The 13982-nt window shown below is 36.1% G+C and overlaps 2 protein-coding genes across 3 annotated transcripts in view; one reads left to right on the forward strand and one right to left on the reverse strand.

Annotated features, from left to right (window-relative positions):
• The window catches only part of LOC139980778 (transmembrane and coiled-coil domain-containing protein 6-like), a 112815-nt gene extending 105192 nt beyond the window's left edge, over nt 1–7623 (reverse strand). For both annotated transcript variants that reach the window (XM_071992708.1, XM_071992707.1), the window contains exons 1-5: nt 7215–7623; nt 3807–3913; nt 3205–3320; nt 2417–2600; nt 1989–2093 (exon numbers count right to left, since the gene is read on the reverse strand). In XM_071992708.1, the coding sequence (XP_071848809.1) occupies nt 1989–2093; nt 2417–2600; nt 3205–3320; nt 3807–3913; nt 7215–7299 (597 nt within the window). In that variant the 5' untranslated portion in view covers nt 7300–7623. The remainder of the gene's footprint in view (nt 1–1988; nt 2094–2416; nt 2601–3204; nt 3321–3806; nt 3914–7214) is intronic.
• Nucleotides 7624–7670: 47 nt separating this feature from the next.
• On the forward strand, nt 7671–13891 carry LOC139980783 (meiotic nuclear division protein 1 homolog). Its single transcript, XM_071992713.1, has 7 exons — nt 7671–7813; nt 9604–9669; nt 10689–10746; nt 11469–11584; nt 12040–12147; nt 12826–12985; nt 13697–13891. The coding sequence occupies exons 1-7, from the start codon at nt 7811–7813 to the stop codon at nt 13801–13803; spliced, it is 618 nt and encodes a 205-aa protein (XP_071848814.1). The 5' UTR covers nt 7671–7810; the 3' UTR covers nt 13804–13891.
• Nucleotides 13892–13982: the final 91 nt, after the last annotated feature.

Genomic DNA, 13982 nt, shown 5'->3' on the forward strand with positions numbered 1-13982 from the left:
ACACCTGGCCAAACATTTGCTGGTACAAGCTGAAATAATCACACAGGTGAAATAAAATACAACACAAATAATCCAAGCGAAATATTAAGCAGTGAAAAATTAGTTCGGCTACCACTATGAATACATGATTGGTGGCATGTGTATATAAAATTTGGGTCACAGAGGGGGAAGATGAAGTGGGAGAAGGGTTAGGGGGGTGGGATTGTCTGCCACTGTTTCCATTAATTTCTTTTAAGCATTTTCGAGACATAGAAAGGGTAGTAACTGGAAGGAATGAGGGTAGGTCTTATCTTCTCAATGCAGGATTCTCAACTGTATTCGCAAAGAAATTCAGTAAGGAATAATGAAGAATACTGTAATTATTGATAAAGAAAGATAAAAAGGGGCTCCATTGTCCTATTAAGAATAGATACAACAAGTGAAGCACATCACTCTAGAATGACAGTAGCATGAATGTATATATACTTTCCAAAATGAACTGAGTAAAAAGTTACAAAAATGACTGATGGGCAAAAATATTTCATGTTTACTACATCACTTTTTTGTATAATGCTGCAGTCTAGAGAAGTATGCCATCATTAGGATATAAATTTTCACCAACCTTGAAAATAAAGTCAAAGGGACAAGGCAAGTACATTTCTTCTATATTTACACAATTTTTAGCATTTTCTAACATGGCATTGTTTCACAGGGAAATGCAAATGTCCCATTTTCCACACCTGTGTATAACAAAGTATTGCGAAGTGGATGTTCTTGTGCCCCCTCCCACACCCCCCCCCTGAACACATACATGTATAAGCTATTATGCCATACCTCCGATAAATACACAATCTTTTTAGTGAAAGCACTATACCCATTCCCCAAAGCCCACTCCTCCAACCCCACCCGCTTGATTTTGAAGAACTTCCGATAACATTCATGCCATTGACAATGAAATTATGTACTCAAACAACAGCAGAGGCACTTAGTAATGTAACAACTGTAATACTCATCATGAAAAAAAATGTCAATGCCAGAATTGAGTTATAGTGCTATTAACAACATTTTCAAATATCTCCTCTACTTAAGAGATTAAATATATGTGACATCATTCTTAGTTAGTACTTGATATAACAAAGGGCATGTGAACTGCTTGCTAATAGAGGGCGGCACTCCAGAAGGTGTAGACATGGTTACAGATCAATAGTGTCAAAAGACAAAGAGAGGAAACACAAGTCCAGAAATCCTCTTGAAACAAGTTTTACATTGCATGGTAACAAGAAAACACCCCACAGACCAATTGGTTCAATGCATTTGCATCATTTTCAAATAACTACTCTATTAAAGAACTTAATAAAGTGTGTTTGCCCTGTGACATCACCTTCAGTTAGTACTTGATATATAACATAAGGTATGTGAACTGCTCCTTTTTCACAGCTGAATATGCCAGCTTAACAAACTGAGGGCGGCATTCCAGAATGCGTAGATATTGTTATAGATCAATAATGTCAAACTACACACATAAGAAACATGAGTCCAGAAATACTAGGACACAAGTAGAACATCACATATTAACAGGACAACACCCCAGAGACCCAATTGGTTCCATGGTGTTTAAGGAGGTGTGAAAGAAGATTTACTCTCTCTAACTTTAAGAAGAGCATCAAATCCCACTTAATGAGAAAAGCTTTTATATAATCTTGTACCATTAAGTTTTTCTTCTGTCATTGTTTTGTACTATTTTGTATTATTTGTATCATTTCTAATTGTCAATTGCACCATGAACATTCTTTGAGTGGTGTGTGCGCATTATAAGTCGTATTATTATTATTATTATTAAGTCACAACTCAATCACGACTCAATCTTCTCAGCATCCTCTGAAAGTAGACACAGGTTTGCAAACTTCTTGTCCCTCTCATCCAGCATCTTCTATGCCCATGGACCTGCACTGCTGGTAAAGACAACTGGACAAACAGAACACGAGGAAAAGATTGGGAAATGTACTCACCATGATGATATTGACAAGGGGCGTGAGGACTCCCATTTGTTGTAATATTTCTTGAGACTTTGATCCATTGGCAGCCATGTTACCCAAGGCACAACAACAGTGATCCTATAAAAACAAAAACAATCCTTGTTATTCCAGAATTAAATGAACAATTAAGTTGAACTTTAAATTCTGCAGAGTTAATAATACATTATTCTCCACTGCTAGAAACTTCCCTGTGGTCATCCACCTTTGGTGCACTTCAATGAATCATTTTTCTTCGCATGCATATTTTTAAGATGATTAGGCAGAATTCTGGTTCTCATATATGCCCCATCATGACCCCCATCCCCGTCCTACTCCCGGCACTCACAACACCTATATTTAGTAGATGATGAATATAAAGTCTGTGTGTCAGATACGTCTCCCACATAATATTCCAAACTCACCTTCAAGAGAGAATTCTGTCCGTCCAGAAAGCTGACCAGGTAGACTGCTGCAGATTTCAGTGCTATGTCACAGTGGTTGCTAGTACCCGCTGATATGTTGACGATGCACCCGGAAGCCACCACTTGTACCGCGGCATCACTACTAGTAAGCTGGCTGATAAGGGCTTTCATAGAATTATTCACGCTATTCGTAGATGCAAAAGAAAACAGTAGAGCACTGATGATATAAATCTCCATGGACCAAGGCAAGATTTGGGCAAAGAAATTCAAAATTAGTAAACATTTACCAACAGAGGAAAACGTGTACGTTCAATTGTTTGGGCCTACTAGCGAATGATCTTCTCGAGGGGGATTTTCATGTCATGTTCAAAGGTTAAATGTAAGGTAGACTCCTTCAAGATAAGATTGATGAAGACAACAGCAGATTAACTAAATCTTGGTCAAAAGCAGACTGTCTAGCTTTAAAGAAGATCCTTCTTTGATATATTCTAAGTCATCTCCATAACAAGAATGATATCAAAGTAGGACAAACCACCAGCCTATAAAGTCTATATAAAGTCTATAAATTATACATTGTATTACTATGTCACTTACCTGTTCCTCTCTGTCAACTTAATAGATGCTAACATCAAAAGGAAACAAAGAAAAAAGCTTTCCATGTTTTACATGTAACCAGGACACCTGTCAAAATGCAAACTTCTGTCCCGAAAGCTCATTTTGGACACTGTTGACATTTTCTTAAATTTTCTACTAAACAACCAGGTTCTTTTTCACCATAATGAACTAACCTGAGAAAAGCATTAATGTAAGATATATCCATTCCCATCATCCTCCTCAGTATCTTCAACTGACATAGTCGATCAGCCGGTGTACCCTTCTGAAAGCGTGAAGCAAGGATCCTTGCCTGCATGTAAAACAAACGATAATTTGTTGGTAAGCCTTAGAAAATTATCCACGATATATTAAAAGGGTGTGTCAAATTTCTACACGATTAAGAGCAACCCAAATAATACACGAGGTGAAACCCTATTTAAGTACTACGCTCATCATCCCAAATATGATGGCTGAAATAGATATATTTTAAACCAAACTTCAAAATCAACATTGCTTGCTTGTGGCAATATTACAAAAAAGGAGAGTAGTTAAAGCACCAATATGTCCAGAGTTTCATCTCAATTAGTGAAACAAGTGTTAGAAGTCATACCATTAATGAATGAACCAAAGTTCAAATGTATCATAAAATCTTACACACCACTGCATCCCTGCTGGATAAAGAGTACCTTTTCCTCCCCGTCTGGGCCAACCACATCCCACCTATGAGTCACTGCTGCCCCCCCCCCGATCCCAACCCCATATATTTTATAGCATCTTTGTGAAAGGTTTGCAATACCTGCTCAGTGGTAAACGTTTCCTCCTCCTGCGGATCTTCTTCTTCCTCTTCTTCAGGACACATTCGCTTTGAGGCAAGCAACTCATGTCGTTTATTTCTTCTTCTGTCTAAGAGAAATAACAAATGCAACACCTCACAGACATGTACATGTATTTGCTGTACCTCCCATAAAATCATATTATGCACACCACTGCATCACTGCTGGATAAAGAGTACCTGTTCCTACCCTGCAAACTACATCCCACCCATGAGTCACTGTTGTTTCCCCCCCCCCCCAACCCCTTATATTAATTGTTCTTCAAACATTAAAGAAAAAGTGCCATCACTGCCCTTCTAATGTTTGATTTTGTGATCAGGTTTTTTATGTTTATTCATGTATGCCAACAATGCACCTCCCCCCCCCCAATAAAAAAAAACTATTGCTCACCCACCAATGGGGCAGTTGATGACATACCCCATTTCAAAATTAAATCAAGCCCTGCTTTGTAATATTACATGTTTGCAAGCCATTACAAGGTTTTCAAAGAGATCAATGTTGGAATTGACCCAGGGTACATAATAGGTACCCAGTTAGTTGTGTGAAGAATCCTCTTTGACAACTTTGAATTTGAAAACTACACAGTTACAGGTAGGCCATGACTGTGATTAGTATATATTAGGTCATCCTCAAAGTTGTCTCAAGAATCATTTTAGACATTTGACATAGTTTAATGTACCTTTAAAACCAAAGTTAATATAGAAATAAAACATGCACTCTCAAAATATTCTATGACATCATATCAACATGGAATTTCTGCCTAAAGTCAATTATGCTGAACTTTGTAAGAAATTAAACAGAGGCTTAGCAATAGGTGGCTCATTGAACAAGGGCCTCCAATGTCAGGGTCCCCCAATGGTTGCTACCGTCATTTTGACTCAACAGATCACAACTGGTAGTCTGAGAACGGTTTGTGGTTTTTATAAATAACTTTGTGCTACAAATGCAGATTAAATGAAATACAAAATGAAGGGTCCCAGCTCTCACCCTTGAACCTGGTTCCTTGAATCCCTAGCTATGAGACTGATGATGACAGCAAGCTTACTGTAAGACTATTAAACAGTCTTGTATCCATACTTGGGTACTACCAAGGCTACCATAATGCAACTACTGTACTAATTACTGAGGTTACAATGAAGAACAACAGGAACAACAAATAATTTGCATATCTTTAATATTTCAGATATAAATTTCCATGCAAGAAACAAATTGCACATTAGCATTTTGAAATTAAATTTGTCAAACAAAAGATGGCAGGATTTCACAGACTCCTTATAGAAAACATAAAAAGAACACTATCATGATAAACAGTTTGCTCATATCTTCCTCATATTTTAGTTTTGATCAATTGTCACTCGTTGAAGATACTGTAGCACAATTTTTTCTGAATTTTCAGGGTGAAAGATTATATTAAAGTTGATGATTGGGAGCAATTTTTTTTAACACTTTGATTGAATATTTGATATATAATTGAAAACATTCCAATGAGTTGTATTCAGAGAGTATTTGTTACACCACTGATGACTGTTCACTTACATAAAGATTAGTGTAAGGTTCTTCAAAACACAATATTAGCAACAGTTAACCTTTAAAGTATAGACAAACACTTAGATGTTGAAGGGTTTCATAAAACTCCAAAATGTGCTATGTAAGATTAAGTGTTGAAAAAGAACTTATCCAGCTATGAGCAGCTATAGGCATACTTTGTAGTCTGGAATTGGCTGTGATAAGTTCAAAAATGAAACATAAGTTAAGGCATCTATTGACTTACTCTTTGTAAAAACTTAAATTTATATATACCTAATCCTGACAAAAGAAAACATCTAAAATGTTTAATACAAAGCTGTCTTTGATGGCAAGAGAATCCTGAGAAGCAAATCTACTTTAGATGAAGTTTATCTGTATTTAGCATGTTAAAGTTTGAGACCTATGATAATGACTGACTAATTATAACCCTGTCACTGTTTCCTCTTTGATACTAATCACTATATTTTAATCATGTATGGAGGTGGCCTTTGCCAACAATCTTCACATAGTGTTTACACATACACCAAATTGGATCACTATTTATATTGAGACTTATTACAGGTCTCTTTTTTCAAATCTGCCCATCACTGGTACTACAGTATATATTATTCCACATAGTTGGAAACCTCTATCAGATTTTGATCTGGGTCACGAAAGTAGACGGATCTGATTGGTCCCAGGGCCCCTGTACGCATGACTGGACCTTCTTCCACAGCAACATGATTCTGTTTTAAATGGCTGATGACATCTTCAACTGTTGTGTCGGTAATAAAGCACAGATCAGCTGAACCCATGGTTGGTAGGGCAGCCTTTGGTTCAAATTCTTTTCCCTTTTCGTGTAGGTTTATCTTTTGCTGGCCAAATTTCAAAGCTTTCCTTGTCTCTTTAAATGTTATCTCTTCCATCCCCATTACTTTTGTGTAGAATTCCACTGTCCTGCTGACACTTTTGACTGTCAGGACCAGATGATCCAGCCGTTTAATCACAAATCCTGTGGCCATTTTATGAACATGTCATGAAGAAGTGGGTTTGAGTCTGAAACACAGCAAACAAATGGGATAAGAAAATATCTGAACCAAAGAGCTCCTAATATTTGCTGTCATTGAAAAAAGCCATGGATTCTGTAAGTATATATACACGGACATAGTTGTGAAGTTCCCTAGTAGGTTTAATATGAGTTTGATTTTGTTCGTGATTTCTCAGAGTTCAACGGGTTGGATTTTAATTAATTTTTGAGCCGAAAGTGTCTCTGAGTCTGACAATAAATGTCAGATGGCATATCACATTTATTGAGCTCAGAATTTACTGATAAATGTGTACAATGCAACATCATCCATACGATGTTAGTTAGGTTAATACAATGTGTCATAGGTTCCTTAACTGGGTTGGGCCTAGGTAAGTTTTGCTTGGTTTCAAACAGCTTGGAATGACATGTGGGTGTAGTCACTGCTCAGTCTGTACTAATACCTATGCTTCACTTCATAAATTTCTTTGTAGGCTACACACATTTGCTATTTTGATTTTTGATTTTTTTTAAATAATTTTTAACTCCAGTGTTTACCAATTACTATCATATATATTGGTGTCATTTTAATGCTGCTTGTTGCTAGCTAACCTAGTAAGCCTACAGGTGAGGCTTGGCATAGGCTAGGAATATATGGGGTAGTTTTAGTAACAAAGTTAGGAATGTAACAGCGATGTTGATATATAGTAATAGTGGGTCTATCTAACATACTTAGGCCTACCCCTAGTACTATAGTCTATAGTAGGCCAAGGCTAGAATGGATATTGTCACAACCACATGTTCCCAGACCTGAAATGTTACTATCTACATTCTAGCCTACCTGTAGTAACAGATCGCTGGAGTGCTCTCCTTTGTTCGGATAATTCCAACCTTGGTGTATTTAACTGCTCTTGGGCTTCACTCATGCTTTCTGGACCAATCTTTCATAGGTTTTGAAAGGCTCTGATTTTGTTATAGTCATAGGCAGCCTTCTGTAGGTCTAAGTTAGCCAATGCCACATTGGATTTAGGCTTACTCTAGTGTTAGAACTTAAACGTATGTCAAAATCCCTGTGTATATATTTTATTTCTGCAATATTCCTTCGGATATTGACTCACTTACAACTCTCAGAACAATTGGAACAGACTTTGCTGTTTTTTAACTTCAAACCGCTGTGTTTGAGCTCAAATAAGGAAATTAGATACATAAAGGACCTCAAATCCGCTTCTTGCAAGGCTCGGACGTACAGGTGATTGCGCAATACATGGTCTGGGTTGTTTGTCTGGGTCGCGCGAAATTCAATCACAATGTCAAGAAAGAACGTATATCTGGCCTTGTGTTAAAATCCTGCAAAATCTGAAAAACTCACGAATTACCTTCTATAAATAACAAATAATATCAATCTAGTAATCCGAGAAGAAGTAACAGCTCCTTAAAATGGTTTGTCATGATTATTTAGGTTCTTTTCATCACATTTTATACCTCGTACTGTACATTGGTCTACTTATTTGCCTAATGGCGGCTAACGTTACACATACGGGTGTTAGGCCTAACGTTAGCATGTTTACTTGGGTGTTGGTATTTAGTACTGCTGTCACACTGTGCTACATAAGGCTTAGGTCTACGTTACGTCTAACTAGCTTGTGAGGAAGGCTTAAACCTAGCTTTAGTTGACTTTTGTCATTGGTTAGTTAGTTGTCTGTCCATTAAAGCTAGGGCAACAGATAACCATTAATACGTACTGTAGCCTGTATGTCTAACACAGAAGGGCCCAAATTACTTCACTCACTGTTCAATGTCAGAAAAAGGAATGTTTTGATTGTAAAACATGACCACTTTCGATAACAATGTTATTGTTGTGTACTGTCAGAAACATGTTTATGTTAAAGAAGTCACTAATTGGTTGATTAATGTATGTCTCAATAATATAAGTCTGATTTGCGTCTTGTCTAGACAATGTTCCCAATTTCATGCATCCTGTGAATTCTTTTTTATACCTGTAAGTGTTACGGGATCCTACAATAAGGTGAGGAGAAGTTCCCGGTGATAGTCCCCAGATCTTCGTATGTAGTACCATCCCCGGCTTTGAAGTGTCCTCGAAAATGTCTACCATATTGTGTAATGTCCAGGAATCCCTTCAAATTTGAAAAAGGCCCTGAAGAATTTCAATTTATCTCTTTAGCCAAGCTCATGTTGGTTGAGACAGCTTAAATCTAATTAAGCTTTGATTGATGATAACCACAAACATAAAGTTCATTAAAGACTCAAAGATAAAGACAACAAAGATCTTCATAGCTTGAAATTCACAGGAAAAGCACCATGTTGCCCTAAGTGATGAGTAATAAGACTTCCAGTCAAAAATACTTGTTTTTCTGGATGAGAGGTTCTAAACTTGGAGCATATCCTTGAAATATAGTAGCACCAAAACATTCAGAGATCCTGAAAATGACACCCCCATCTTTAAACGTTTACAAATTGTACTGGTAGGTACTGTCAAAGTTATGTCAACATGAATGGGGGGGGACCAACATCAGTATCATGTCCCCTTATTGCCTAGTTATTGGTCACCAATATTATACAAGGTGGTTGAAATTGGGACCACTTACTATAGTATATTGGCTGTAAACGTATCTAGTTTTATCCATTCATAATATGTAAAATTTTATGTGTCATAGTACCATGAATTTTTACAGTTGCAGTCGCTCAAATCCTGACTGCAGTGATTTCACAGTTTCTCTTAACAGCTTTTTCTCCAGAATAATAGCATCAAAATATGTGAAAAACTCTTTGTTGGACGAGAAAAGGACATACATAGAAGTAGATTGTTGTGCAACTGAACATGGGACAACCACTGTATAAAAACCACCTTGTTTAAAGTAACTCTTTTATGTACCCCAAAAGAATCCTCTTGTGCCCTCTTTGAGCTTCTCAAGATAGAGGATATGGATAAAGTTTATGGTTTACTGCCCTGAAATAGTTGCTGAGCATCTCAGACCGAAAAGTGCATCAAAGTGTGCGTTTAAATTTAGGATCCATATCTTCGATCTAGATATGGATCCTAAATTTAAACTCACACTTTGATGCATTTTCGGTCTGAGATGCTCAGCAACTATTTCAGGGCAGTAAACCATAAACTTAAATAAAAAGCTTGCCAGTCAAATTCACATCCTGCCAGCAATTACTTGTCATATGAAATAACTTTTTGTTCTTTTTTAATTTTTGTTGCCCAGTCCAAGCGTAGAGGTCTAAGTCTGGAAGAGAAGAGAAAGAGGATGCTGGATATGTTCTATGAGAAGGTAATGTTAATTAATGTAACCAATGCATGTTCCCAAATCCCTATTAAAGAGGTCTTAACATCATCATTATGATAGCTATTAGATGAACAGATTCTCCAAACGGCTCTAAGACAAATTGTTTTTTCATGTAGAAGATGACACAGCTTTAGTAACTTGAGGAAGTTCAGATATGACATTACTGAGCCACATAGGCTTGATCATTTATTGATTGTGGTCGATTTATTGTTATCTTCATTTTCTGCTTATATAGCTGGAAATTACTGAATCTAAACTCATTGTTGATTTTTTTTTTTGAAATAGTGGTAATGCTTTCAGTGTCAACACTGATTACATATATCACCTTGAAAATATGAGAGAAAGAAAGAGAAAATAAAAGTTCCTAATGGCACTATGACATATCAAAGATTGACAAATTTAACCCCCTCCCCCCCCCCCTAAACAGAATGAGGTGGGTAGGTGTTACTGATAAAGTGTTTATAGCCATAATCATTTTCTTGTGAGAGAAACCTGTGACCCTGGCAGTCAGCAACTTCATCTTCAAAGCATTATCTCTTGCCACCTAATGTTTATTGTATCAAAGCTAATCTTTATGATAGAGTAGAAATACAAACAACATTAACAATTGAGCATGTCAATCAGAAGTTTGACATCGGTACATAATATTCGGTATATAATGAATATTTGTTCACCTACATTTTGAGGGGCACCAGCATTCTGAGGGGCCCCTACCTGTATATGATTAATTCCATTCCTTAATTTTTGATCAACAAGTTTAAGTTTTTATTTCTTAATGAAATCGTTGCATAATGCATCACACTTACTCATTCCAGCATTATGGAGAAGTATGCCTTTCAACCAATGAATTATATTCAATGTAGTAAAACATATAGCAACACCACTCTTCATTAAGAATTTTGCCCTTACTGCTGTAAAGTATAAATTTTAGTGTCGATGTCAAAATCGCAATCTGGTACATTTTGTTCTGTCACTTACTTCCTTTTACTCCTGTTTTGGTACAGAAACAAGTTTACCAGTTGAAAGAAGTGGAGAAGATTGCTTCTAAAGAAAAGGGCATTAGTAAGTATTTATTAAAGTGAAATTTGATAAAGTCACATCCTTCATATTAAAAACATCATTTGTGATGACACTACCAAAATATTAGTTAACAACAAAGGTCAAGAAAAAAAATTAAAAACTTTAAAAAAAGTTAAAAAACTATTTTGTTGATATATTGAGAAAAAAAATTGTTTTGCCTATTGACATTCTGCTATACTCTTTGTGTGTTGTAAAATTATGCAGATTTTCTAGCCAGTTTCGATATTTTGATGCAAAATGTTCTGTTTAGATCAGGGTTCCCCAACCTTGTTTTTTTCCCTTATCCTTTATGTTGAAAATTCTTACAGGAAAATTTGAGAAATGAAAATGTTTAACTTGCCCACATGGTCGCATCAAGAATAAAATTGAGCCACAATCCAGCATTTTCATTTTCTTCTATTATTGTCAACCTTTGACCCCAAATAACAATTATTATATGGCAAATGTCACTTATACTTTTTAGTTACAATGTCACTTATACATGTTATTTGTCCCAATAGCTTATAAATCATTCTAACCCTACCCCACCCCCACCCCAAAAATGTACTTAAAATAATTAATGCAGCACTTGTTGCAAAGAGGAAATCTAATATTTGTACAAAATCATCGCACGGACTGGGGTTCAAGTGATTCAATACTACAGGTGATTAAATAATTAATTGCTGTAAAGAAGATCTCATGATTCTTATTTTGTTTTTTTCCAGCTTCTATGGCTGTTAAGGATGTCTTACAGAGCCTTGTTGATGACAATCTCGTCGATTCTGACCGTATAGGAACATCAAATTACTACTGGGCGTTTCCTAGCAAAGCTAGTCAAGCTGTGAGTAACAAGCCTACTGTAGCTGTCATGCTTATATCTCGAATTTGTGATATGTTTTAGATTTGTTTATTTCCTTTTTGCTGTTTTAAGAAATAAAAGTTTTGTCTACTTTCTGTTTCCAAGTTGATTCTCTGGAGAGGTAAATTATTAGAAAAAACACACTTTCATAGACATTATTTCTTTCATTACTGCCAAAATGTAAATCTGAAATGATATATGAACATATTTCCTTTATGAATAATATATGACAGAATCCAAAAATGTATTTCTTCACAGGGAATAAAACAATTTCCCTTCCCTCACCCATCACTTGGTTCTGCTATCTATATCACTTTATATCACCCTATCCCATCGCTCTGTTAATAGGAAACCCTACCTGTAGTTCTGTCTTGGTGTTGGGATATGACCAATATCTAATTTTATTTTGTTAAAACCTACCTCAATTCCTTCCCCAGAGAAAAAGAACTCTTGCAGATTTGACTAACAAACTGCAAGAAAGTCAGAAGAAGCAGAAGATGATGAAAACGGCAGTTGAGAAGGCATCTGTAGGCAGGGAAAGCTCGGTATGTAGTTACTACTTCCACCTATTTTGTTTTGTTTTGTGAATTTCGTTGTATTTATACCATACATTCCAAATTGAGGGAGTTTGGGGGCATCTCTGACCCTCCCCCCCCCCCTCTCACATTTGTGAATCAGTAGTACAAGAGGTATTTTCTGAGTAGTTACTGTATCTTTTATTATGTAAAGTAACAAAGTAGAGGGAATGTTTAGAGCAGAATAGAGTGAGTAAACCATATCACTTAGTAAATTTTCCATATACACTGAAAAAAGTACATTTATTAATTTTTTTTCTGCAATGTGATTTTAACAAGTAGTTAATCCTTCCAATTGATAATCAACATTTTCTTGCCCAGACACTTTGTTTTACATATTAGTATTAATCACAATATCACATGTAATGAGGAAATTGTAAATTTTCAAAACTTTTGGCTGTACCCCATTGTTTCAAACGAAACTTAAATAGTGAAGATAGTTACATATATTGTATCATGTTTTTAGTAACACTTTTCATGGACATACTCAATAGTTGTCAAGATAAATTCAGCTACTTTTGCTACATTAACACAAAGAAGCTAGCAATATGTTGTATTATGTGTATGGCAATAGATTGTACATTGCACAGGCTACTTCGGCATGAAACGTTTGTGTTTTACTAATGGATTATGCTCCTTCGATTGCAGAAAAAGAGAACAGAACTTTTAGAAGAGTTATCAGAGAAGGAGTCGTTATCTACCAAATTACGAGGAGAGCTTGATCTGTACAAGGAAGTAGACCCAGAAGTATTAGAACAAATCAAAACAGAGACAAAGATAGCTCAGGAAGCAGCTAACAGATGGACAGGTCAGTATACCCTTTTAACTTTTGACCACAAAAAAAAGAATACCTAAGGTCATTGTAAACAGATGTCAAAGGTCATACAAGTACAAACATCTACCCATGTAGTGCTGACATTGTGAAAAACAGACTTTGGGGCTGTCTGCATCCAACTTATTGCTGATCATTTGATCAAGAACAGTAGTCTGACAACTAGCACTGATCCAATACAGCATGCATAAATAAGTAGTACTGGTGTACAGCTTCCATATGTATCTCTGTACTGTGCACGAATCTACATAATGCTGTACAGTCGCAAGCAACGACATAGCATTCAAAAGTGTATAAACTGCTATAAAGCCAGCAGGCAGCACAGTACCGTGGACAAATCCACACACTGCTGTACAGCTACCATGAAGCCTGTGTGGTCTGTATCCCAATGGTGTTATATCTCTGGTTACATAACAGTGACTTGCACTATCTGTGGACTACTCAAAGGAGTACACCATTGATGATCTGTCGTCTCAGAAACATGGGAAGGTACGAAGATTGAAACAAAGAAATGCCCAAACATTAATGAGTACTTGTGTACAATAGTGTATTGTTTAAAAGGTACATTCATGAATGATACACAAGGTTACATACTGTTCCTTATCACGAATAATTTAATGAATTGGATATGTACATATAGGAAATTTGTTCTTTACTTATTCTATGATATTCTTTCTTTCCTTCTAGATAATGTATTCTCAATCAAATCTTGGTGTAAGAAGAAGTTTGGAATGGAGGAGAAAGTTCTTGACAAACAGTTTGGAATTTCAGAAGACTTTGATTATATTGAATAAAACCCAACAGAGAAGATAAAGAGAGTAATTTGTACATAAACCAAACAAAGAGAATACAATATAAGGTGATTGACCCAATGTGAGACTGTGACAAAAGGATAAAAGTCAACACCCATGGAAAGAAATGGGAGGTTTAGATGATACTAAACACCTCAATTTGTTTATAGAACAGGAATGTA

This window comes from Apostichopus japonicus, chromosome 15 (genome assembly GCF_037975245.1).
Source record: "Apostichopus japonicus isolate 1M-3 chromosome 15, ASM3797524v1, whole genome shotgun sequence".
Lineage (NCBI taxonomy): Eukaryota > Metazoa > Echinodermata > Holothuroidea > Aspidochirotida > Stichopodidae > Apostichopus > Apostichopus japonicus.